Source organism: Microtus ochrogaster, linkage group LG8, assembly GCF_000317375.1.
Source record: "Microtus ochrogaster isolate Prairie Vole_2 linkage group LG8, MicOch1.0, whole genome shotgun sequence".
Taxonomy (NCBI): domain Eukaryota; kingdom Metazoa; phylum Chordata; class Mammalia; order Rodentia; family Cricetidae; genus Microtus; species Microtus ochrogaster.
In genome coordinates, this window is record NC_022033.1 from 10033378 (window position 1) to 10057924 (window position 24547).

The following is a 24547-nucleotide window of genomic DNA, read 5'->3' on the forward strand; positions in this document are numbered from 1 at the left end:
CTGTGCCGTCGGCAGCAGAAGTGGCTTCCCATGGGCCCCAAAGCTGCAGAGAGAGAGAACCTCACACAAACCCAGCACGTGGAGCAGTCCTCTCAGCAAGAAGGCTGTCACCTCTGTGCTCCGACGTTCTCCCCGGATCTGCGGTAGCAGGGCCTCCCTGGGCTGGGCGTCAGTGTTCGGCTGGTGGAACGGAACCCTAGCAAGGCCCACCCTAAGGTCTCTAGCTGTCTAGAACTGAGACATTGGCCTTTGCATGGCATTTGTGGACATAGTCACCTCCTCAAACCCTGACTCTGAGGAGGCTGCCCCACTCACCCGTGGTGACAATCCTCTTGTCCGTTCATGTAGCTGCCCCTCTCTCCTGAACCTGGTGATGCTAAGGGAGGATGCTGGGAGGGGGTGGCCTGCTTTCCTCCTTACTGTGAACAATACCCGACAAACACAACTTAAGGGGTGAAGGTTTTATTCTGACATTTAGAGGGGTACTGCCTTTCATGGTGGGGACAGCAGGAGAGGGAAGCGGCTGGTCGCGCTCCATCACAATCAGGAAATAGAGATGGAGACTCTTCAGTCTAGGAGCCCAGCCCACGGGGTGCTGCTGCCCTCATTCAGGGTGGGTCTTCACACGCACCCCCATGGAGAAACTCCTTTACAGACATACCCAGAGGAGTGTCTCCTAGGTGGCTCCAGACCCTGTCGACAGTGACGACTGACCATCGCTGACTATGTGGGACAGTGTCCAGTAGGAGGGGACACTACAGGGAGACGATGGGGACAGATGGCTCAAGAGGCAGGGGAGTCACAGCAAGCCTTTTCCTCTCAGCTCTCACCTTGAGGAACGAGGCTACACAGACTCCAACACCCAGTAGAGCCCACCCTCCACCCATCCACAGTTGGCAAAGTCTGCAGTTCAAGGGCATTGCCAAGGTCAAGTTTCACCTGATGACAGTTCCAGGGGGGATCTAGTGAGCCACACACCAGCCATGCTCCCACCCACTGGGCTCCTCAAGGTGCCCCTCCTTCTCGGCACACACTCACAGGTTGCCATGGTTGCTGCAGCCCTGCGCTTTTCTCTCCACAGCCCCTGCCATCAAGACGGAGCCCGATGAGTATGACCCTTCTCTGATCTGCAGCCCTGCCCATGGAAGCCTGGGGAGCCAGCCATATTACCCACAGCACCCAATGCTGGCCGAGTCCCCCTCCTGTCTCGTGGCTACCATGGCCCCCTGCCAACAGTTCCGCTCGGGGCTGTCATCCCCAGATGCCCGCTACCAGCAGCAGAGCCCCGCAGCAGCCCTCTACCAGAGGAGCAAGAGCCTGAGTCCAGGCCTGCTGGGCTACCAGCAGCCGGCCCTCCTGGCAGCACCCTTGGGCCTGGCCGATGCCCACCGCTCTGTGCTGGTGCATGCTGGTTCTCAGGGCCAGAGCCAGGGCTCTACCCTGCCACACACATCCTCGGCTACCCAGCAGGCCTCGCCCGTGATTCACTACTCACCCACCAACCAGCAGCTTCGTGGCGGGGGGCACCAGGAGTTTCAGCATATCATGTACTGTGAGAACTTCGGCCCTGGTTCAGCCAGGCCTGGCCCACCTCCCATCAACCAAGGCCAGAGGCTGAGCCCAGGCTCCTACCCCACAGTCATCCAACCACAGACTGCCCTGAACCACAGAGCTACCAAAAACGGACCCCCAGTCAGTGACCAGAAGGACGCTATGCCCACTGGAGTGACAGTCAAACAGGAACAGAACCTGGACCAGACCTACCTGGATGACGGTAAGAAGCTGTGCTTGCTCAGTGTCCCTGAGGAAGGAGCCCTCCATGCCCCATCCTGGACCCCCCCCCCATACAGCCCAGTCTACCCTGCTACCTCCTTGGGCCTTAGTATCTCCATTTTAACCTGAGGGATGATATAAGGTAACCTGTGTTGTCACACACCTACCAGCTCACTGCGGGAGCTTGGGGTGAGTGCTGACAGTCATAGGTGTCCCATCCAACCGCTGCAGTAGAAAAAGCCAATGAAGGGAGTTCTGGCCACTGGAGTGTCCCCTGAGGTCATGAACTGGGCCTGTCCCACCACTTCCATACTCTTTCCGGGGCCAGATTTAGATGAACGGCAGGAAATCAGAAAGGAAGATTTCTTTCTTTCCCGTGGAGGAAAAATCCCACTTTATGGCCCTCTTCTGTGCGTGGGGGCGGGGTGCAGAGTGAGCAGGGAGCACAGCCTTGAAAGGGGCTCTATCCGGAGCATGAATGGGGGCTGCGGGCAGCTCTGGCACGTGTTGCTGGGACACAGAGACCATTGATGGGGGGCAGCAATGGGTTTCCGTTGGGGCGAGCTCAGCTGATGGGGGGCAGGGCCAGGGAGAGGGTGGAAGAAGGCTTTGTGTGAAGGTGCCCCCAGCTTGTGGGCACATGGCCTGGACAGAGGCATGGCTTGTCAGAGCAGCTGAGACAGGGGTTAGTCGGCCTCTCAGAGGAAGGCCGCACTCACCTGAGATGAGCAAAGGGTGCCCGAGGGCAGAGAGGGTGGGGCAGGTGGAGGAGCCTTCTCTTCCCTTTGAGGCTCCAGAAAATCAGAAATCTCAGAGGGAGGTTTCTGAAGTGGAGGAAGAAACTCTAAGTGGCAAGTTGCTCCCTGCCTGCAGCTCCAGCTTCATCCAGTTCATGGTCAGTAGCAGCTGATACAGGGTAGAGGGTCCCGTACCCAGAACATCCAGGAACAAGAGTGGTTTGGATTTGGCGACACCCTGTAATACTGCGTTACCATTCCTGCCTCCCTAACTCCCAAATCTGCAATCTGGAGAAATCGAGAATTTGAAATTTTCTGGGAATCATTTTGATCCTCAAGTTTGGAATTTCAGAGCATTTTGGATTTTTAGATTAGGAATGTTCAAGCAACCCCTGAAAGCACAATAACTTGGGACCGTTAACTCCCAGGAACCCAACAGGGAGCAAGGAAGGATGCCCTAGAACAGTTGCCATGGTTACCATGGAGACCTGTGGGTGATAGGAAATTATGCTGCGTTTGCTCAGAGTCTTTGAATTCTTGTTCAGCCAGGCTACCTGGGTGTTCTGAGACTTCGGACAGCATCTATCTTTGTGATGGAACTATCAACCAAAGTCAAACCTCTTTGAGCAACGACCTTCTGGGACACTTACTAAAGCGTGGTCCGGCATGCCTGGGCAGACCAACCCAATAGCAATGCTTTGTGAACTGATGGGGCTTGGGAGTTGAGTGCAGTGGTGAGGGACTTCTGTACGCTCTACCTGTGAATATTAGCCATCCCAGTGAGAGCCAGTCTCTCTGCTTTATTCAAAGAGGGCTGTTGGCAAAGAGAACTCAACAGAGCTGCAGCTCCCACCATCCTCAGTGTGTACCTGGCCTCGCTTCATGTGGAGGCAGGGGACTGACCCCATTAAGGCAAGGTGCTTTAGGGATGAGTGTCTGAACAGGGCGGGTGTTTCCCAGCAGCCTCCGTGGAGGGGTTGATTTGGTCTCTGGGAGCAGAGATGTGCCCCCCCCCATCATCTTGCGTTAAAGATGAATGCGAGTCACCTCAGTTATGGAACCTGCAGGTAGATGCCTCAGTGGGTCAGAGGTGGCCGTCTGTGTCTACCACAGATGTGCAGAAGGGATGACTTGTGCCACAGAGGAAGCAGCTGGGTTTGGGGGCCCTATGGGGAATCTATAGGAAGGCTCACAGGTGTGTTGGGGTGAGCTCCCCTCCCCCAACATGATTCCGCTCTCAGACACAGAGAGATTTGGGCACAGATAGCTTTCACTGCAGGAAGCTTTTCTTCAGTACCCCTTCACCATGCTTGTGACCCCCCTCCCATCTCCAATCTCGGTGGGGAATCCTCTGTAGGAAGATTTGTGGCTTTAGAAGGTGAAAAGGTTAGGGTGTTGTGGGACTTTTCAGGGCCTTGACTGTCCTGGTTGACATTAAAAAAAATATCTAAGACCAGGAGGTGCCCTTTGAGGGGAGCCATTCCCACGGTCTCTGTCCTCTGTCTGTCCACAGCCCTCGAGGTGTGGCCCACAGCATGTCTGGTCCTGCAGCCCAGCGCTGGTCCCTCAAACACTATATTCAGATTTCTCCATCTATACTTTGTCTCCCTGGCCTGAGTCATGTGTCCCCAAGGCAGCAAGGTGTCATTGGCCAGTTTGGTGCTTGGCTTGCTTTGTTCCCAAAGTTCTGCTTGATGTGGCCTGCTGTGGTCTGAGGAGAACTCAGAAAATGTGGGTGCAGTTTGGCTTTTGTTTGCTAGGGCTTTGGATTCTCCCGAGAGACCTGGCCCTGCACCCAGAACCTTGCATACCTTCCTCTGTGGTGTGGGGTTCTTGATCTGTTGTTTGGAGTTTAAAGCAGACAGACAGACTCAAGACATGCTTCCATCTGCCGGAGGGTGACTGGGTTTGGGCTCCTTTCGGTTGTCATTCAAAGGGGTCTCACTCTCTGAAGCCAGAGGCAATGAACCCAGAACTGGCACACACTGGCAGTGAGTGAGCAGAGCACAGTAGACATGAGTCTCTGCACAGAGGCAAACATTGACCTTGGAAGTTTGCCCAGCCTCTCCCCTGGGTCCAAGGAGCGCCACACCCCAGTGTCTCCAAACTTGGCCCATGACCAAGTGTCCTGCCTTGTGCCCCTCTTCTGAGCTGCATTCCTGCATGTTCTTCATTGTTTGGAGCTGTTCCTCATGGGCTGAGAGCTCATCTGCTTTTCCCACTCTGGTGCTTAAAGATGCTTACAAAAGTCTCCTCAAAATGGGAAATGTGTAACATTCCAGGTGCAGTGGGTCCCATTCAACCACCCTTGACATGTCATCTGTAAATGCTGACCTGCTTTGTCCCGGGTCATGGATCTACTCTCTCCCCCTAAAGCTCCAGATTGTGCCTGGGCAGTTCAGGCTGCACATGGCAGCTGGTCCAGTAACCGAGTCCCTCCCCCATCCCATCTCCATCCTCTCCAGCTCTCCCTGTCCTCCCACTTCGTCCTCCACACTGGTCCTTGGCCTCTGATCTCGCACTGGTCATGCCCAGACCTTGAAATCTTTGCTGCCTGCTGCCTGCTGCCTGAACCAGGCACTGTCCTGGGCTTTGTGTGTGTGGAGGGGTAAGAAAGCCTTGTCTTGAAGCGTTTTTGTTATGTTCGGGGAAAGATGCACTGTAGATGCCAGTGTCTAAGGGGGTTGAATGATGATGAGGGACATCACACAGGTAGGAGCTGGCGGGCAGCAGGGAGGTGAGCACTGCCGTGGGAAGGTCTGAAGGGAGAGCATTTCGGGGTGGGGGGATTGGGAACAGCAGGTGAAGGTGACCTGGAAGTCAGTGTAGCAGGTGATGGGGGGGGGGGTTTCTGCAGCAGTGACCTAGATATCTTTGGAGAAGGTGGCTCTGGCTGCCCTTGGGAAACAGATGTGAGGGAGGCAAGAGTCAAGTTCACGTGCCGTTTCCGGGACAACCAAAAGTTTATAGTCACCTCCCTTATCTTTGGATTTTTGTTCTTCAGTTCAGGTTCTTATGCTCAACTCCAGTCCAAAATATTAAGTGGAAAATTCTGGAAAGAAATAGTTTTTTGTTTTTTTTTCTTCAAATATTTATTTATTTATTATATTATGTGTATAGCATTCCTTCCACGTGTGCCTGCAAGCCAGAAGGGGGCGCCAGGTCTCATTATAGATGGCTGTAAGCCACCATGTGGTTGCTGGGAATTGAACTCAGGACCTCTGGAAGAGCAGTCAGTGCTCTTAACCTCTGAGCCATCTCTCCAGCCCCAAGAAATAGTTTTTACACAATTTTTCCTATGATTCTTTTATTGTCATTGACCTGGGTGGTAAATTAAGTGTTTTCATGGGTTTGCACATTTAGATAACACCAAGTATATTCATAGGGCCCAACAAGGTCTGTAGTCTGAGAACCTCAGAGTGTGGCCCTGGGGTGCACATTCATTTTAGACACAGCTGACGTTGGAGAAGGTGAATCCCCAGCAGGAAGGAGATGGAGCCGAGGTGAGCATCTTTCCCCAAGTTGGGTTGTCCGAGATGCGTCTAGAAGTGCCAAAATAGGACAAGAGTGTAGGTCACCTCCACCACTTCCTTAGTATGAATTCAGGGTGGCTGTGGTTCCGTGCCTGGATGCAGACCCTTGGGAGCAATGCCAGGGAAGCAGTGACTGTCACCTGTGACCCTCACCATTGATGACGCCTCCTGGGAGCCATGGTGATGCCACAGCTGAACTGTGGTTTGAGGGTCATCAGGCCAGCTCACCACCAAGTCTACCACAGGCCTTGGGGGCATGGGCGTGCCCTTGGGTCTTAGCCACAGGAAGGAGACTGTGGGTGCAGAAGGACCAGGGCCCAAATCTGCAGGCATCCTTGCTTTCTCCCTCCTGGGGAGAGAGGATGTGGTCTTGTGCTGGCCAGAGCCTGGAGGTGACCTGCGGGGACAGCCTAGCTTGTGCATGCATGTGACCAAGCATCTATGGGTGTCGAAAGTGCTGTTTTGAAAGCTGTTTGGCTCTTGTTCTTCATAGGAAATGCATGAGCAGTAGACATTGGGTAAAAACTGAGTATTTTCCACTGTATTTAAATATTGAACTATATTAACACCCACCCCAAATTAATAGTGTAGTGCTACAAATGGGCCACCCCAAAATGACAGCCTGTATCTTCATGGCAAGTACATTATCTACTGAGCCATCTGCCAGCACCCTGTAGACCGTGCTGGGCCCCCCATCTCCCAGGCCACACCTAAAGTAATCTTGTGTTTATGTAATATATGAATCTATTTCCCTCAAATATCTACTCTAGCTATAGCCTACTTCTCTATGGAAAAGTACATCCCCAAAAAGCAAGTTCGTGCCTCAAGGCTAGGAACTGAGCAGCAGTTAGCCAAATCTTCCTCTGTACTCTCTCTGCTCTTCCTCTCCACCAGTAAATTCATATTGGGTAGCTGGTGGAGTTTTGTTTTCCCAGGGGCTTAGCACCCACCCTGTGCCTCTTTTGTGAAGAATTTGTATCTTTTTTCCTCCCATCCCATTGAGTGCTGTTTGGATTTGTTCCTTGGGCTTTGTTTGCCCTCTACCGTTCTGTTGGACTTGCTTCTTGCCCTGGATGCACTGGACTTGATTTTAGCACCTGGAGAAGGGCTTGGGTTTTGGGGAATGATTAAACCATCAACTTGGCTCTTTCCCATGGGGTTTTTGACACCTCTTTAATATTTTATTGATCTGGGGATCCAGTCACATTGAGACCGTTTATAAAGGAAGGGCCGGGCCTGCTTTGCTGATCAACACTGTCTTCTCTGTCTCTGGGTGAAGTGGAAGATACTCAGGGTTGGGCGCGAGGGTTGTCTGCTCTGGTGCTTACGAACAAAGCCTGTTGGGCTTGGACTGATGTCTGTTTTACCTTCTGTGCTGCTCTGAAACTAGATCTCTGGGCAGGTGAGCCAGAGCAGGTAGCCCCTGGGTCACATTGCATCCAGTGTGGGGCACCTAGCTTGGGTCTGTGGCAGAACTGTTGGTTGCAGGCCCTTTGGACTAACAAATGAGTTTTTTCTGTGGCCCCTTGATTCTGCTGTCCCAGCAGTGGAAGGACACTCCTTGGCTGCTGGTTTTCCAAAAGCCTGGAGAAAGTGGAGGTTCTGTAGCATAAACTGAGGATGGCGGAGTGCCTGTGAGATTCCAGCAGCTGGGGTGCACAGATTTCTGGGAGTTGATGGCGTCTTTTGAATTTTCAGCTTTATTGGGCACCGACAAATGAACTGATCCCAAACTGATTCAATAGTTCTGTGTCTTCCTACACATGTGTTGAATTGTTGTCAGCTCTCAGATGTGGGAAAGGTGTGGCCCGCTGATATTCCCTGGGTGCAGTTAGCCTGAAAATTTTGCTTGACCCACACACGCAGTGTTTTGTTTTTTTAATATTTAGATTAGCTGTCAGCGTTAAAGAAGTGGGGCATTGTTTTGGCCCCCCTTCCCTGACAGCTGTCAGGAGTCAAAGGAAAGGAAGGCCCAGGCATGGTAGTGTCGTGTAGAAGCAGCCACTTGCCCAATCCACAGGCCCACCATTTGCCTCCTGCATCTGAGCTACTTAGCAGCACAGCATCTGCTGGCTGTCCTGTGCAGACTGGCTTTGGTCACATTCCTGTGGGGACCCATAGGCATGTAATTTCAGGGTCATCATTGACCCCTGTGGCTGCCTAAGGCAGCACCTGCACAGGTGGGGATCTTGGAAGTCCTCACTGCCTCTGTCAGTCTGCTGCCTTCCTCCTTATGGCTGAGGGAGCTTCAGGAAATCTCTCTCTGCGTGTGCGTGAGTGCTCTTGTGTCCGTGAGGTCAGAGGGTCAATATCAAGTCTTTTTCACTTGTCACCTTACATTTTTTTGAGTCAGGGTCTCTCGCTGAACCTGGAGATCACTGACCTGGCTGGCTGGCTGGCGACCCCTAGGGATCCACCTCTCTTCCTAGGACTGGGATTATTAGTGTATGCCAGCACATCCAGACTTTACATGGGTTCCACGTCCGCTTGCTTGTGCAGTAGGAATTTACGCCGAGTAGCCTCCCAGCCCACCTTGTTCACTTGTGATTTTATCGTGCGTTTGCACTAGAATTAGCTCGAGAGAGTGACCGCCTTTGTTCTAAGTTTCTTACCCCACACTGCTCCATTGCTCCTCTATTGAGCCCCAAATGTTTCACAAGGAGGGGCCTATCACAGTTTAGTTAACCGTTTTTACTGCAAGAAATATGAACGTGGTGGTTTGTCCTATGTGGAATTTCTCCTGGCCCAGCTTCTTTCTGCTTCTGTTGTTCTGGTGGGGGAGGTTCAGCCCGGTTCTCTGCCTCTAGAAGTAGTTTATGGTAGCATGCCAGTTGAGAGGTGTGAAAGGCTACCTCCCAGGCGGTGGTGTCCTCACTGGGAGGGATATGACTTAAGGTGACCTGTCCCTGGAAGTTAGTAGTGCTTGCTAGGGAATGCTTCCCCCAACAAGTCCCCTGGTAGACTATCAGCGCTGGGTGACACTCTGTTCCCATCCAGCCAACCCTTCCTCTCCGGTAAGCTGGAAAAGGGCTGGAAAGGGAAGCTTCCCTACGCCCACAATGGGAGAATTCAGCGAGACGGGCAAGCCAGATGAATGCCCCGATTCTTCTCCATTATTTACCACTTTAAAAAGAATAGGTTGGTTTATTAACATCCTTCCCTGGTATCAATTGGAGTTGTGTGTGCGTGTGTGACTAATTTAGAGCCATTATGAACTCATGGCCTTAACATAATTGATGTTTTAAGGTTTGAATGGCCGATTTGAGCAGGTCCTTTTGTCCCTGCCATCGGCTGGGTCTAAATGAGGACTTCCTACCCTGTCTTGTTCTGCTTAGCAATGTGCCTGAGGCATCAGGCAGGAAAGAGTCCTATGTGTAGACTCAGGCTTGCGTGTTTTATCAACTATATGAACAAAAAGAACCAAAATTACATGCTACCTATTGATACTCCTTGAGAGCAAATTTAACCCGGGGTGCCTCTGCCCTTTGACCCCTCTGATTGTTTGGAGAAGGCTGGCTGGCTATAACCCCTCAGTCTTGACTCTCTAAAAGAGCCTGGAGATGTGGCTCAGTTGGCAGAGTGCGGGCAGACTCTGGGTTTCATCTCAGCACCACATGGCGATGGGGTGTGCCTGTCATCCCAGATCCAGTGAGGTAGAGGCAGGAGGATCAGGAGATTAGCATCAACATTGGCTTACAGAGGGAGTCTGAGGCTAGCCTGGCCTTCCTGACCTAGTCTCTAAAACTTAAGGACTTTTAAAAAAATTCCCCACTTTTACCATTGTCCTTTCTAAAAGTGAGAAAATTTTAATCAAATAAAATGCAGGGCTCACAGTTTCACTTGCTCTGTAAATGCTCGTTATGGATAATATTTATAATACATAGCTATATACTCAAGGATATTATTTTGCATATTATATGTTACATTGCAGTGTGTGTGATGTACATTTCATCCTGGGTCAAGCAGAGCACAGACTCTGGCCAGCTTGGTGTCTGGTCACTTTTTACGTAGTCCCGCCCTGCCCCTGTCTGTGACGTCTCATGCTCTGTAAGAGGTGGCTGTGCTATATAGTCTTCCAGGGTCTGGGTTTTACCCCTAACGCAGGGACCACCGGTGTGTGGCAGTTTCTATCAGTGAGCGGCTGGCTCTGATTCAGCCATGATGGTGCCCAGAGTGGCAGCTCCTGGGCTTCAGGTAAGCGTTGTGCCTGACCTCGGCATGTCTTCTTAAACACACCCTTCACTCCACCAGAGCGATGGCTCCCTGAATTCCATGCTCGTCACTTCCTTTTGTTTCTGATCTGAAACTGAAAGACATGCAGGGCCCCACTCGATGCTGCAGGATCAACACTGTTGGGCCTCAGTCTGCGCTTTTATAACTGACCAGGCGTTCTGAGTTCACCAAGCCTAAGGGCCAGTGAAGGGCCCTTTCTCCCCTGATGTCACTAAGTCACCTTCTAGCATAGGAGCCCCTCCCATCACCCTGCACAATTCTACTTAGGGTTGGCGTCCAGGACCATGGTTTTCTGAGTTACTTACTCATAGTCCCATCTGCTAAGATGTCCATCCTTCCCCATGGGCCTGTCATTGGCTTCTTCACAGCAGACAGGGCTCTCCCGGGGCCTTGTCCCCTACATCAGTTTCTGTCTCGCCATGACACACTTGTGTCAACCCTTTATGGGGGGGGGGTGCATAAGCTGTGCTGGCTTGTTAGACCTCTTGTGGGTCCTGGAACCAGCTGGCTCTCTTCTGTCTTCTGCTGTGTCTTCTTCTCCATTGAGCCAGCTCTCCGGCCCCCAGAACTCCCCTGAGTTTTAGGTCAACCTTAGATCATGGACTCTTTAACACAGCTAAGGAAAAGAACTTGCCCAGCAGAGGAATGGTATGGCCCCGAAGCTCAGGGCACCGCCCTCTGCCTTATGACCAGGACACATCCAAGGAGGACAGCCCTGAACATCAATACCAGAGATTTTTCCATCTGCCCTCCACTGCCACCTGTACAATCTGTCTCTCCCACACAGTCCCTGTACTGCTAGGAGCTGCCTTCCAGAGGCTCTTTCTAGCCATATGCCCAGGGTCTCGCTCTGACCCATCCACAGCCAGGTATCTGTGACACTGGTTCCTGCTACATGTCTCGTATGGGACAAAGTAGGGTGACATATCCAATCCTGGGACCTGCACAAGACCCGCATGCCATGCTTCTCTAGATACTCCAGAGGTGAGCTTGACTGGCCAGCCACCCATCCCAGTGGCATCTCTTGTGCACCCCAGACACACAGCCCTGCTCCTCTTTAGGCCCCCAGACAGAGCTCTGGGTTATTGAAAACACTACCCAGGGTGCCTGGTGGGTGTGGGTGGCTGAGGTCAGAGGGTGCCGGAGTCGGGTCCCACGGCACCATCCTGTGTTGCTTGATTCTTGCAGATGTGTATCTTCTAGGGCACAGTTGAAGGCAGACAGTTCCTTCACCACCTTAGGGCTTGGTGCTAACTACTCCGCCCACCCCCACCCAGCAACATGCCATTGCCTGGCTAGCACCTCTGCCTCACTTGAAATTGGAGGCTCAGAACTTCTGGGTTTACTCATCCTGAGAGCTGGGGACAGTTTGGAGCAGGGCACTTTTCTCAGAAGACCTGAGGCCTTGTATGTCTGGCGGCTGGCTGCTGCTGGGGCTAGCTTCCCGAGGTCTCTGGTTTGCAGCAGGGGGTGACTCAGAATTTTATTCCACACGTGGTCAGCCTGAGGCAGCTGGTACTCCGTGGGGGCAGGATGTGATTTGTACTTCTTCCCCTCCCCCTCCAAAGGAAGAGGACCTGTGTGAGATGGATGTAGACTGAGAGCCGCCATCTTCTGCCCAGGTTGCCATGTTGTGGGTAAGGAGGCTGCATTGCTGATGCCTCCAAAGCCTGAAGTTAGGAATGACTGTTGTCTTTATAGAGATGGCATGGGATGAGCCTATGAAGGGACACAGCAGATTTGGACAACAGCAGTCTGGCTGTGAAGAGTCAGGCTGTGATGCCTGTCCTGAATTACAAGCCCCTTCCTTCGAGTGTAACGGCTGAGTAGGAGGGAGAGCTATGGAGTAGGCTGCTAACTAGGGAGACCTGGAAACCCATAAAGATGCCAGGGATAGAGGAAGGGGAAGATGGGCAAGAATGTACACAGGTAATGTGGAGGTGACAGCAGCTCTTTGAGAGCCTTGTCACAGGCTAGCCCTGTGGTCCTGGATGGGGCAGTCCCTTAACCTTGATGCCTGCCTGTGAGCTTGACTCAGGACATTATGGAGAGATGACTTGGACAAAACAGGCCTCTTGAGACTGTAGCATCAGGCAGGCTGGGTAACAAGACCATAGACATCCATCTCTTTACCCTGATCTTGGTCATTCAGCCCCCAGGACTGTAGACAGCTCTGTGCCGGGCTCTGCTGAGTTTACAGTTAAACCTTTCTGCTGCATCTGTAAGAAAGACATACAGACTGCCCCTGGGCTCTTGGGAAGCATTGTTCCCTCATGTCAACCTCATCTTGTATTTAGTGAGGTTTGGCACAGAACCTAGGGTCTTGTGCATGCTAGGGAAGCTCTCCATCCCTAGACCATAGGCCCCATCTTCAAATGCCCTCACACAGGGGCTAACAGCTCACAGTACAAACTTGGGGATCAGAGAGAATTCAGTCCCCAGCAAGTAGCCATGAGGAGGGTTGGACAGAGTGGACAAGGGCACATGCACGCCATACTGGTCACTCCAGGCAACCACTGGTCATAAGTACCACTGCTGGGCCAACAACCCCCATTACAGGAGACTTAAGAGGGGGTCTAGGCCTCCCTTGGGTCCTGCGGGGCTTCTTTCCAGACAGGTAATGAATCTGGAGTGTAGGAGGGAGGCACGTGTGCCTGGAGCCATCTGGGGAAAGGGCAGACTTTAAGTGCCCAGAACACAGGGAGTGCAGCACAGCCGTGTCTGTGCACAGGAGGTGGGCTTACCTCGGCACTTGAAGTCTATGGATACCTGTGTAGGGCACCCTGTGTTGGGGACTTGACTGTGAGCAGGTGGTGGCACTTGTGGCAGGGCATAGAAGAATCTAGAAGGTGAGTTTATGAGAGGAGCAGAAACTACCCAGTCACTTGGTATATGATGGTAAGGTCTCTTGAAGTCCAGTCAGGAGTTGGGGATCTCACCCTCAGTGAGGGGAGACGCTGACCTGTGATGAGCATGGGGACTGTGGGAGAAGCTTTGCTTGCTGCTGTGGTTTGCACCTGCTCCTCCGGCGGGAGGGCTGAGCTGCCCTCCCCTGGCCTCCGTCCCACCTGGCAGGCACACACAATCTCAGAAGTTGCCAAGTAGCCTTTGCCTAAGCCTTTCAAGCCACTGAGATGCACGGTTTCCCAAACAATTAGTTGTTTCATCTCATTTGCGGTCACGGCTGCTCTGTGGGTTTGGATGGTTGCTTCCTGAACTCCGGTTCACAGAATCTTGCATCAGCCTTGATGTTAAGGCTTGCTTCATGGCCCGTCTTCTTGAAGAGCCTGGGGTGGGCCACAGCGAGCATGCAGAAGGGAGAGGAAGTTGGCACGTGGCTCCGTTCAGAGCCTTTCTGCTAGGCTTGCTGCTGAGACAGCTGTGTGATCATTTGATTGACAGGAGAGGCGTTGCTCAGGAGACTTTCTGCTGAGCTGAGGGAGCAGAAGCCGGCCGCAGGGTAAACTCAGCTTAGGTCTTGATTTGACAGAGAGGCTACACTTCCTGGCATTTCTTCCCGGGCTTCAAGTCCATGTGCAAGCATCCAGATGTGGGGTGTGCTGGTGTCCTGGGAGCAGGCTCCTCCCCTGGCCTACTGGAACCTTAGCGCCATCAGACTGAGCAGGCCCCTTGACCTGCCTCTGCTTCCCTTTGGCTTCACAACTCACAAACACACAGACCTTTCTAACATGTGCTGGGCCTTCTAGCCACGTGTGCCTGTGGCTCCAGGAGTCAGGAAGCTGGCCAGAGGGCCGATCCTTGACTCGGGTAACTTCTCGTGTGTTTATTGTAATCAATGTAGCTTAAGCAAATCACTTCTTGACTGTTGAATCACAGTGCTCATGGCAGAAGAGTAGTGTGTCCTGTTTTGTCTTCCTGTAGCCTTGTAGGAGACCCCCAGAGGGGGCAGTGAGTCTCGGACCAATGGCTTTGGAGCATATGAGGAGGATGCCTCTTAATGTCCATCTTCATATTCCCAGAGCCCTTACAGGGCTCCATATAGCTTACTTCCTGTGTAACTCGCAGGGAGACAGGATAGTAGTCCTAGTTACCAGAGGGTTCTAGAGATGATAGGTAGCATTGCTAAGCACAGCTCATGCCACAGCGGTGTCAGATGAGAGACCACGCAAGAATTTGACTGTCACCGTGCTTTCATTCCAGAAGCTTCCAGAAGCAGTTAGCATCCTTGCTCAGTGCATCCTGAAGGTCTTTCAGATTTGGAAAACCCTAAATAGGAGTCCCTGGGGCTGGCTCCTGACTAACAGGCTCCCCAGGTCAGGAGAGGGGTGTAGGGTGAAAGGGTTTCCAGCCCCAGGAAGGCAAAGTTGATGCAAACCCCAAAGGGGCTCCTTAGGAACCAGAGCTAGTACATCCCTACCAGAGAAAGGTTAGTGGGGACTATAGGGCTTGGGTCATGGCAGGGACAAACCCTTTCTTGCTCTCAATTAGTTTGGCCTGAGAACAGCAATTCCGTTAAACCTGGAGCCTTTGCAAGGCTGCGGTTGGGGCTACCTGCACTTCACCAGCACAGGGGGATATGGTAAGAGGTTGGAATCACGGACCCAAGTTGAGCTGTATGTCTCAGACTGAGAGAGGCCCTGCCTCTGGCTTCCACCAAGAGCAGTGAGAAACCTCATCACTAACAGGAAGAGGTGCAGCACCTCAACTCACACAGTGAGGGGTACTGCCTTTTTGAGGTGCAGACTTCCCTGCTTTGGTACCAGCTTTTCAGTTCATGGAGGTAGGGCAGGCAGGAACTCCGACTATAGCACTAAGCAGTTTGGTAACACTACCATCCCCTGTGGGCTGCTTAGCTTGGTGTTATGGGGGCACACTGAAACCCTTAGCCATGTGGTATTTCTGAGCTCTTTTTCTAGGAGCGACAAGTGGAGGAGGGGAAATCACCCGCTGGTAGGCAGGGGCCTAAGCTGGAGGCTGTGGAAGGGCAGTTAGTCCCTCTTCCAGGACAGATGCAGAAGCATTTGAGTAGACAGGGGCCATAAGCTGTGAGAAGGTGTCAGCATTGCTGGGGATAGTCATCTGCATTTCTCACAGAGGGAACAAGGCTGGTGCTTGCATTGCAAACCCTGGGTTTCGCACCACATATACTGACCTGTTGGTACATGCCTGTAATCTCATCGTATGCAGATCAGAAGTTCAAGGCTATCCTTAGCTTTGCGACGCTGTCTCAAAAGAAAAAAAATAGTAAATGGAATTAGAAACAGTACACTGGGAATGAGGGGAATTGGGGCTTTTGGGTCTGGTACACAGAGGGTCCAGAAACGAGTTTGAGCCGTGTAGTTTGAACATTATAGTAGACATCCTAACTAGCCATTCAGGGGTGCTGGCCAGAGGTAAAACTCCTAACATGGCCATTGTCGAGGTTGTTAATGTCTTTAACACCAGAAGGAATGGCCTGATAACACTTGCTCTGGATTTTGGAGGAGCTATCATAGTGTAGACACGAAAGGCCAGACAGGGCTGTCTCAGGGCCTGGTACTCCCTGAACACTAGAGAGCAGCCCTCTGTGTCTCTAGAGAGACTAGGAAAGACAGGGTCCCCACATCTCCTACTGTCACTGTGAGAACAGATGGACGACAACAATGGGCCGTGTAGTCCCAGGTCAGCCTTGGACCCACCCCAGCCCTAGTTGGAAGTTCCAGCATGGCTTGTAGTGCTGAAAGGAAGCCCCTCCTCTCGGATGAGGCTCCAGGGGGTCCTGGCTCTCCTTGAGAGTGGATTCAAGTTCTGCATACACACCCACCCCCCAAATCCAACAGAAACCTCAGAGACACGCAGTTGTTTGCATCAAAGGAAGCTCAGTTCTTCATGTACCCTCCAGAGGGGACAGGGAAGACAGGACTCTGAAAACTTGAGTGGCAAGAAACTGCTCCAAGTGGAAGAGAAAAGACAATAGATGGGTTTAAAAACAACAGCAGGTCTCCTCCTCTGAAAAACCAAGGCATCTTCATTGCTCTGAGGGGCAAGAGGCTTTGAAGAGAATTAACTTAGGGGAAACTCTAGGAAAGCATGGAAACCCTGAGGTGCTACATCACAGTAGGTGGATCGCTCCTGGGATTCCTTTTTTGTAGGCTCCAGGGGGAGCCAACTTTTTCTCTGAGGCAGCCTTAGAGACTGGTGAGAGGCCTTCGTGTTGCTTAGAGACATGTACAGTTCCTCGTTTTGCTGATGCATTTTTGCCTCAGAGACTACCCCCGTTTCGTATAAAGTCCCTCGTCTCAGTGGTACTGACTCCAGTTGTTGGGTTCATTCAGGCCAGGAAGTTAACACAGGATGGCCAGAAACTCTCGTCCAAGGGTGAAGTTCTGTCCTGGGTTGTGTAGCTAGGAACAAATTTGAAGTATGATAGAGTTCAAAGGTAATTTTTCCTTTTCTTCTCAAAAATGGTTTTGCACGTCTTTTTCAGAACTGATAGACACACACCTTAGCTGGATACAAAACATATTATGAGACCGAGTGACTGGTCTTTGATCCGAGAAATCAAAGTGACAGGTAACGGATTCTTCTACTTCTCCTGGGGTCACCAGCTATGTTTGCTTACCTCAAATTTATGGTTAAGTCAGAGAGAAAGCACCAACCACAAGGCTCTCTGCTCGCTGGCCAACTGTCCTTGCGGATCCCACTCCTGACAGTGCCAAGATTCTCAGTCTGAGATGGGGGTGGATGCAGGGGTTTGCATGCTGTTCTGGGGGACCCTGCACCCTACAGGAATGGGGGTTCTATATTGAGTAAAAGCTCTAGGAAGCCCATTGAGCAAGAGAGTGTGTGTGGCCTTCTCTAGTACACAGATGACCTTGCTTGGCTTCTTGTCTGCATCGACTTAACTGACTTTGACCTCTGGGGCTGCAGAGAAGGATCAGGTGGCTGAACCAGATTGGTTGGGGCAAGCTTGTCTCTGACAATATAGTCCCTAGGGTAAAGGTGGAAGTGACGACTCGCCTGTGCCCTTACCATGTGATGAGCCTGACTTTGCGGCTGGCCCGCTGAGCCCTCTGGGACAGCGATTAAGTTGGCACTGCTGGGGTGCTGGGCCATGGCTGGCTCCCCACTTCTTTTTGTCAGTGGAAGCAGCCCCTTTACCACCCAGGCAAGGTCCAGATGCCCTTGGCAGAGAGTCACACTAAAAATCCCAGTTAAAAAAAAATCAGTGCATAAAAGCCATGCCTGCAAGTGTACCAATGAGCTGGCAGTTCAGACCCCTGGTCCCCACTTTCCTGAAGACAAGGGATAAAGGTGTCCCGATACACTACAATGCACCCTTTCCTGGGAAGGCCATGTACTCATCTCAGGCAACAACAGGATTCAGACTTCGCTGAGGACAAGGGCATTCACTGTACCAGCCACCCCCTGCTGAGCTTTGTCCACAGCCCAGGAATCAGGCTGATAAAAATAGATGTTTTCTGTGGAGAGCAAAGTCACTTAGAAGGCCCAGGGTGCACCATGCTTCTTGGGCCTGGAAACTTGGGAGATGCCCCAACTCTCAGCCTCCCTCTGACCCCAACACTGACCTGGCCCTCGACCAATTGAGGGATTTTTTCCTTTCCACTGGGCCTGGCTAGATAGCCTGGCTATGTTCTAGAGCGTGCTCTAGTGGTCTTAGGTGTCCAGAGCCCAGGAAGGGGACAGAGAAAAGATGCAAGGTACGTTTCTCCAGAAAGTAAGCCCCATGATTACATCCTCAGGTATCATCTGAGCTGTGAGTGACAGGAAAGGCCCAGTCCTTCAAGCCCAGAACTGGGCCTTGACTCTAGAGGACACTCCCCTGGGATCTTCTCCTACATCAGCAGAAGTGACGTCCTCCTGACTGGGCACAGCAGAAGAGCCTGGGTGGGGGTGCTCCAGTCCTCTTCTGACTGCAGGATAGGGCTCTCTGGCTACAGTTTGGCTGGATGGTAGAAAACAGTTGAGGTTTGGAAGCCTCTCTGTTCCTTCCTGCAGTTGCCATGCTGGAGTAAGCAGCTAAGGTGGGGGTGGCTGTAGGAAGAGCCCCTGAGAGTCCCTTCTTTAACAAATTCCTTGACAAGTCGGTTTTAGCTACTAGAATGTTACCACTAAACAAACCCAGACTAATTTATAAGTAATACTAGTTGAGGCTCTGACTCCCCCAAAGTAGGCAGAGAAAACACCCTACTCTTTTACCTGACACTGGCAAACTATGGTGGTGAGGCTTGATCTGGCCCCCATCCTGCTGTCAATAAAGTTTTATCCGACATATTGATGTTGATTTGCCTGTAGGTGTCTCAATAGTGGAGAGAGGCCCTAACACCCACAAATCTGAAAGTAGTATCTAGTCCTTTACCAAAAGGGCCTGTTGGTCCCTGGCATGGCCCTTTCAATATTGTCTGTTGCCATTTTTTTATTGCTTCATAGTATTATAGCCGTATTACCTCTATATATGAATGGTTATCTCTGCTAAGGGAAGATGCTATAATTTTGATGCATTTTAAACCTATCCATCTTCTCTTTCCTGGTGGCAGCCTTGGGTCACACTGAAGTTAGAGACACGGTCATCCTTAGCCCTGTCTTTAATGGGGTTAGCAGCACTGTGACGGGCTCTCCCTCACCCATCCTGTTCTTAGAATATGGTGCTTTTGGTGGATCACCTGGCTCAAACCTGACCACTAAACTCAGATGCTAGCTGGCCTTTTCCTGCACAAAATACAGTGAGGATTCTGGGTCTCCAGAAACAAAAGGGGGTGAATGCTACACCTCACAGAACAATTTCTTGACCAGCATGTAGGCTGCAGATTAAATAAACTGAAAGAGTGGGCCGGATTCACATCTAAATCTAAACCCCATTGCCTGCTGCGGCAAGGGACCTCCAGGCTCTACAGAGCCTGTCCACAGCATAGCCATGTTCCTAGTGCTGAGGTAGGAATTAAATAGTCCTGCCATGCTCAGGAAATCTGCATGGTTCATCCTCTTGTAGATGAAATTTCTCGGCCAGTACTAGCCACCCGGAACACCAGCTGTGCATATGGTCCTATGCACAGCGCAATCTGTGAGACTTACGGATCCAACACTGACTTCTAGGTGTGCGGGGGAAGGAATAGGTACTGTTGGAACAAAAACAAACGAGAAGTTAGATTTGGAAGTGGGTTGAGCCTGTGTGGAGGCACATGGACCAAGGTGGGAAGATAAGCTGGCAGAGGAAGGAGATATACAGAGGAATTATGGGATGGACAAAAGGGGGGGGAGAGCAGACCAGAACTCCGGGTCACCCTTGGGAGCCCTACCCAAGTCTGACATGGAGCCTGAAGTGTTTAGCCTTTTCGATCTATGTCATCATGTCATTGCTGGGTATTTCCTGTGTCTGGGGCACAGGATGCAACAGCAGTAGCAAGTTGCCAGGAAGGGAGGGTACAGAAGAGCCTATGTCCAAGTTGTGGCTGGCACGGGCAGAAGATGCAAACCTGAGAAGAGGCAGGGATGGCATCAGCCTGGCGGGGGACACAGAGGATTAGAGGTTTGCTGGTGGCATGAATGGGAAGGTGGGAGCGGGAACTAAGCATGCTTAGAGAGTGGTGGGCAGTGAGGTGGCTCAAAGGGACAGATGACAAGGTCCTCCAGGGGAACTCTGAAAAGCAGGTGGGGGATTGGCCCAGAGCAGGAGTTTGGGGTATAGGAGAATTAAATCAAGATGAAAGAGACAAAGATGGACAGGAAAGGAACAAGACAGTGATGGGGCTGAGCGGGACTCTCCTTTCTAATGGGGGAAGATAAGGGGCAGATAGTCACAGTGGCCCTTGTGGACTCACTTCAAAGGGTAGCAGGCTGTCCCCTACCCTAGTGGCCTGCAAGGGGACACCTGGATAGAGAGACTGAGCAGAGCCCCTCAGAACTCGGGGCTCAAGTTTTAGCCTGACAAAGAATGATGTAATTGCCATCATCTGGTTGGTGTATGTTCTAGAACTTTCTCCCCTGCAACCAGGGCTACATAGGATTTCAGAAAGAAAAGCCACTACCACAGAGGTTGCTGACATGATAGCTGCCACTATGTAAGCCCTCAGTGTACAGATCTGTATTGGGAACCACTGCCTGAAGTTAGGAAACACTGCACCTCAAGAGAGGACAGCAGCATATCTCCCTGGCTGTCGAGAGGTTGGTTAGCCTCTCAGGCCTGCACTCCTCAGAGGGGGGCTGACCCTGTATGAGGGCCCGTGGTGCACAAAGCAATATCTATTAGCTATTTTCAGCATACCTGGGCTGTGGGAAGGTCCATGAGGGGTTGACTGCCTGCTCTTACCCCGGAGGCTGAAACAAGGAAAGCCGTTAGGATCCCGACTTTGAAAAGCTTCATGGAAGCTGCTAGTCCCTGCCCTCTGCATTTGGCTTCCATTCCATTCCCAGAGGGCTGGCAGCTCCCTGGGCTCTGGCAGTGCTGCGTCAGCAGAGCCGGAGTTGGCATCCTTCCTTGAGCTTCCCGCTTTAGGCCCCAGTGAGTGAGCTGGTACCAGAACACCGAATACAGTACCTGCACGTGCGTTCCCAGTCAGCTGATTGTAGGAGTCCAGCCCCTGGGGTCCCATTAACAGAGCTATTCACCATCTCGTAAGTGTTCGTTACAATGGTCTCCCAAGGCTCATCCTTGAACATCCCCGACGTCTAGCGCTCTGTTCTGCAGGCCCACACATCTTCTATCCAGGGCACTGTAGTCACTGATTGGTGATGTACCCATGCTCACAGCACCAGGAAGCAGTAATATTTTTGGACCCAGTTTATAGGTTGAGAAACTGAAGCACAGAGCGGTTCTGTCAATAAAGCCAGGCTCATGATCAAGTCACAGCAGAAGTGGTATTCTGACTCCAGCACACATGCGGAACACTGAACTGAGCCCCACCTTCTCATGCAAAGCACTGTGGGTACACCAGCATGCTCCTGACTATGACCGCTAACAGCACTGACCGCCATACACCAGGCCTGGTGATGTCATCCACTCCACAGTTGACATTCCCACAGCAGATTTTACAAGTCCACTCACAGTGGTACACGCCTATGATCCCAACACTCGGAGACAGAGGCAGGAGGATTGCCTCTTGGCTACGTCATGAGTGCCCAGACTATATGTCAAGACCCCATCTCAAACATATTTTAAGTGAAAACAGGCAGTGAGATGGCTCAGCGGGTAGAGGCACTTGGTGCCCGGCCCCATGACCTGAATTGTCTTTGAGACCCACATGTGGGAGAGGACAGACTTCTACAGGTTGCCCTCTGACCTATTTACATGCCATGACAAATCCTCACCCCCAACACACATGCTGAATGTATAAGAGAAGACAGAATGATCCTGAAGGGACCGCGCTGCTGTGACTCCCGCGCTAGAGACTCAGAGACAAACCTGGATTAGCCCATTCTTTTTAAAACTGTACCTATGCCCATCCCTGTTGACATGGGGTCACAGACTCACCTAGGCAGGGGCCTCCTAGGACAGAGCACCTCAGACTGCAGAACCTGGAATGAGGAAGATCTCCACAGCTTCTCTGCCCTCCACGCCATTTTGATCTCTAACTCTCAGGAAACAACACAGATGAGAAACTGAGGAGGGTATGGGGAGAAATCTCCTTTCCATCATGGGGTTGGCTGATAAATGTTGCCAAAGATGTGCACTTAGTTTGGGGACAAGCTCTGCAGCCTCCCGTGTGTGCTAGTGATGAGAACAGCTTATCTCTGGCGATGCCAAGGGAAACCCGTGACCAGATCTTCCGTGCTAGGATCTCACACCCCATCCCAATAACTCACACCTCAGATGAGCTGCCCAGTTGGCACAGGCCAAATAGCTTCTCCATGCCAGGGGCTGGCACTATGCCCACAGTTCCTATTGGAACCACATATGTACAGGGAAGGTGACTGGCTTCCAAGCCCTTCGAAGACCCCCCCCTCCACTTCTGGAGCCTTAAAACAAAGTCCTTGAGTGGTGGCGGACTCCTCACTGTGCGAAGGAAGGAAGGAAGGAAGGAAGGAAGGAAGGAAGGAGTTTTGACTGGGCAGTGGTGGCACATGCCTTTAACTAGTACTTGGGAGGCAGAGGCAGGTGGACCTCTGTGAATTTGAGGCCGGCCAAGGCTACACAAAGAAACCCTGTCTCTAAAAACCAAGAAAAGGAAAAGAAAAAGAAATTTTATGCAAGTGGACAGCCAGTTAGATATGACTGTGGAACCCACCCCCACCTCACTCTGCCCCCACCACCCCCTGTCCCCCTCACCCCTCTTCCCCCACCACCCCTGCTGTCTTTTTAAGGGCCCCTGAGTTTGGGATTTTGCTTTTTGGTCCGATGTGACAGGATCACATACTCGGTGCTTTGAGGACAAGACAGGCACAGAAGCAGTTTGGTCGACACACAGTGACTTAAGGACCTGAGCTAAAGGACAGAAAGGGGACAGTGGGACACACTACCATGGGAGCAGCCAGCTGGGGGGGAGGGCTTGGGTAGGCACAGTGATATAGGTAAGATGGCTAACACAGGAAGTGGCATCTAACTGGGTGCCTGGTTGGGGTGACATCTCATGTGTTTGTTTTATTCTGTCTCCCCCTTTCTAGTTAATGAAATCATCAGGAAGGAGTTTTCAGGACCTGCCCCCCGAAATCAGACCTAGAACAGCCATTATCGCAAGACGCCTTCCATCTTGGACCCCTTCTGTCCCCCCCTCCCCCGCCTTCTCTGACTGGAACACTGTGTGTGGGTACAGCGAAGGCTGTTGGTGTAGGAGCCTGCTGCCTCTCAACGCTTAGCCAAGCTGATGTCCATGGTGACTGGATGAAAAAGCCACTGCCTGCTGACCAAAGCCCCGTTCTCAACTCACCAGGAAGCTGAACTTGCCAGAGACCCGGAAGCTGGCCTGGGGGAGAAAACTGGGGAACTTCAATAGAGCCCCAGCCCACGGACCTGGCTCCTCTCTCTCTTGAAGGGTGTTTAGACAGAACAACCAAAGGAACATGGCCCAAGAGCCCAACTTTTGGGCTCGAGAACCCCAGGTCTCTGTAGGAGCCCAAACCGGAGCATCTCATCTCTGCCCCAGCTGGGCCATAGCAGAGCTTCGTTTTCGGTCTTCTTTCTGAAGCCAAACTGCCTTGCCCTGACAGGACCACCTGTTCCAACTCCCGGCCTTAAGTTATAACCCGTGTACATTGTTTGCCAGCTTCTGGGCCTTTGTTTTGTTTTCCTCTGCTTCAAAGAGCCAACCAAGGAGTCCGCAGGCTGGGCCCTCTCAGCCAGCTACTCCCTAACCCTGCCTGCTGCCTGCACCAGACCTCTGGTGGGATCCAGCTCGGGCTGCCTGTTGAGAACAAAGCTTCCAAAGGCTCTTCTCCACCCTCCTCCCAGACAGAGCCTCCTCCTCCCCGGAGCCGGAAGAACCTTCTGGGTCCTTGCATTGACTGTTACAGAGCTGAAGCCACCTAACCCAATCAAAACCTGCAGGTGTTTGTCATGACTGCCACCAAACAGAACGATGGGGCTGAAATCTCCCCCTACCCTAAACTCAAAGCTGGAGCGCGCTGGCATAGCCCCATTGTTCTGTTTCTTACCTGGATGCATATAACATCACTGTGGAATCCGAGACACTGCCATGTGAGCTGCATGCGTAACTCAGACCCCAGCATGTGCCTTCGTGTGATCAAGGCTGGCTCGTGTGTCCTATGGTGTCCTCTGCTCTCACGCCACAGGTCTCCCCAGTCTTCCTCCCCTGGTGCAATTTTTTTTTTGCTTTCATTTTTTTTGTTCTTCCTTCCAACAGAGCCACTTGTCTTCACCACAGATGCCCCTGTACACATTGGGCAGGCATGTCAATGACTTTCTTGGCTCTGTCTGCTAGGTAGAGAGGGCCCGAATAGCAAGCCACAGTGGCTACATACCCATCGTGGGTTTCTTACACTCTGGCTTTGCCAAGGCCATTCAAGGGGAAATCTTCTTGGGAGCTGAGCCAGCTACAGCTAGCTCTCCAGACAGAGACCCATACCCAGGGCTTAGCTTGAGCATGAAAGTGTGACTTCTTGGCTAATATAGCCTTTCTTTCCCCTAGCAGCAACACCGGGCTCCCTCCACCCACCCCAAGCATACACCGGAGCAGAATTCTCTTTTGAACCCAGAATGTCCACGAGCAGTTGGGCACTAAGCCTCTGGTCTGAGGCACTTCCTGAACAAAGGAAGCCTCTGTGAAGTAATACCCACTTCTCTGGGGAAGGGTGACAAGGGCTTAGAGATCAGTTCTCACTTGCCCTGGCTGGGAGCCACTTTTTGCACATGAGGAATTG

The 24547-nt window shown here is 52.0% G+C and overlaps 1 protein-coding gene across 3 annotated transcripts in view; it reads left to right on the forward strand.

Annotated features, from left to right (window-relative positions):
• Positions 1 to 23981, forward strand: part of Nfatc2 (nuclear factor of activated T cells 2) — a 120866-nt gene extending 96885 nt beyond the window's left edge. For 2 of the 3 annotated variants that reach the window (XM_026787141.1, XM_026787139.1), the window contains exon 9: positions 1082 to 2246. In XM_026787141.1, the coding sequence (XP_026642942.1) occupies positions 1082 to 1902 (821 nt within the window). In that variant the 3' untranslated portion in view covers positions 1903 to 2246. Of the gene's footprint in view, positions 1 to 1081; positions 2247 to 22834 lie in introns of those variants that run through there. The other variant, XM_005362839.2, reaches the window with a different exon arrangement.
• The last annotated feature ends 566 nt before the right edge of the window (positions 23982 to 24547 follow it).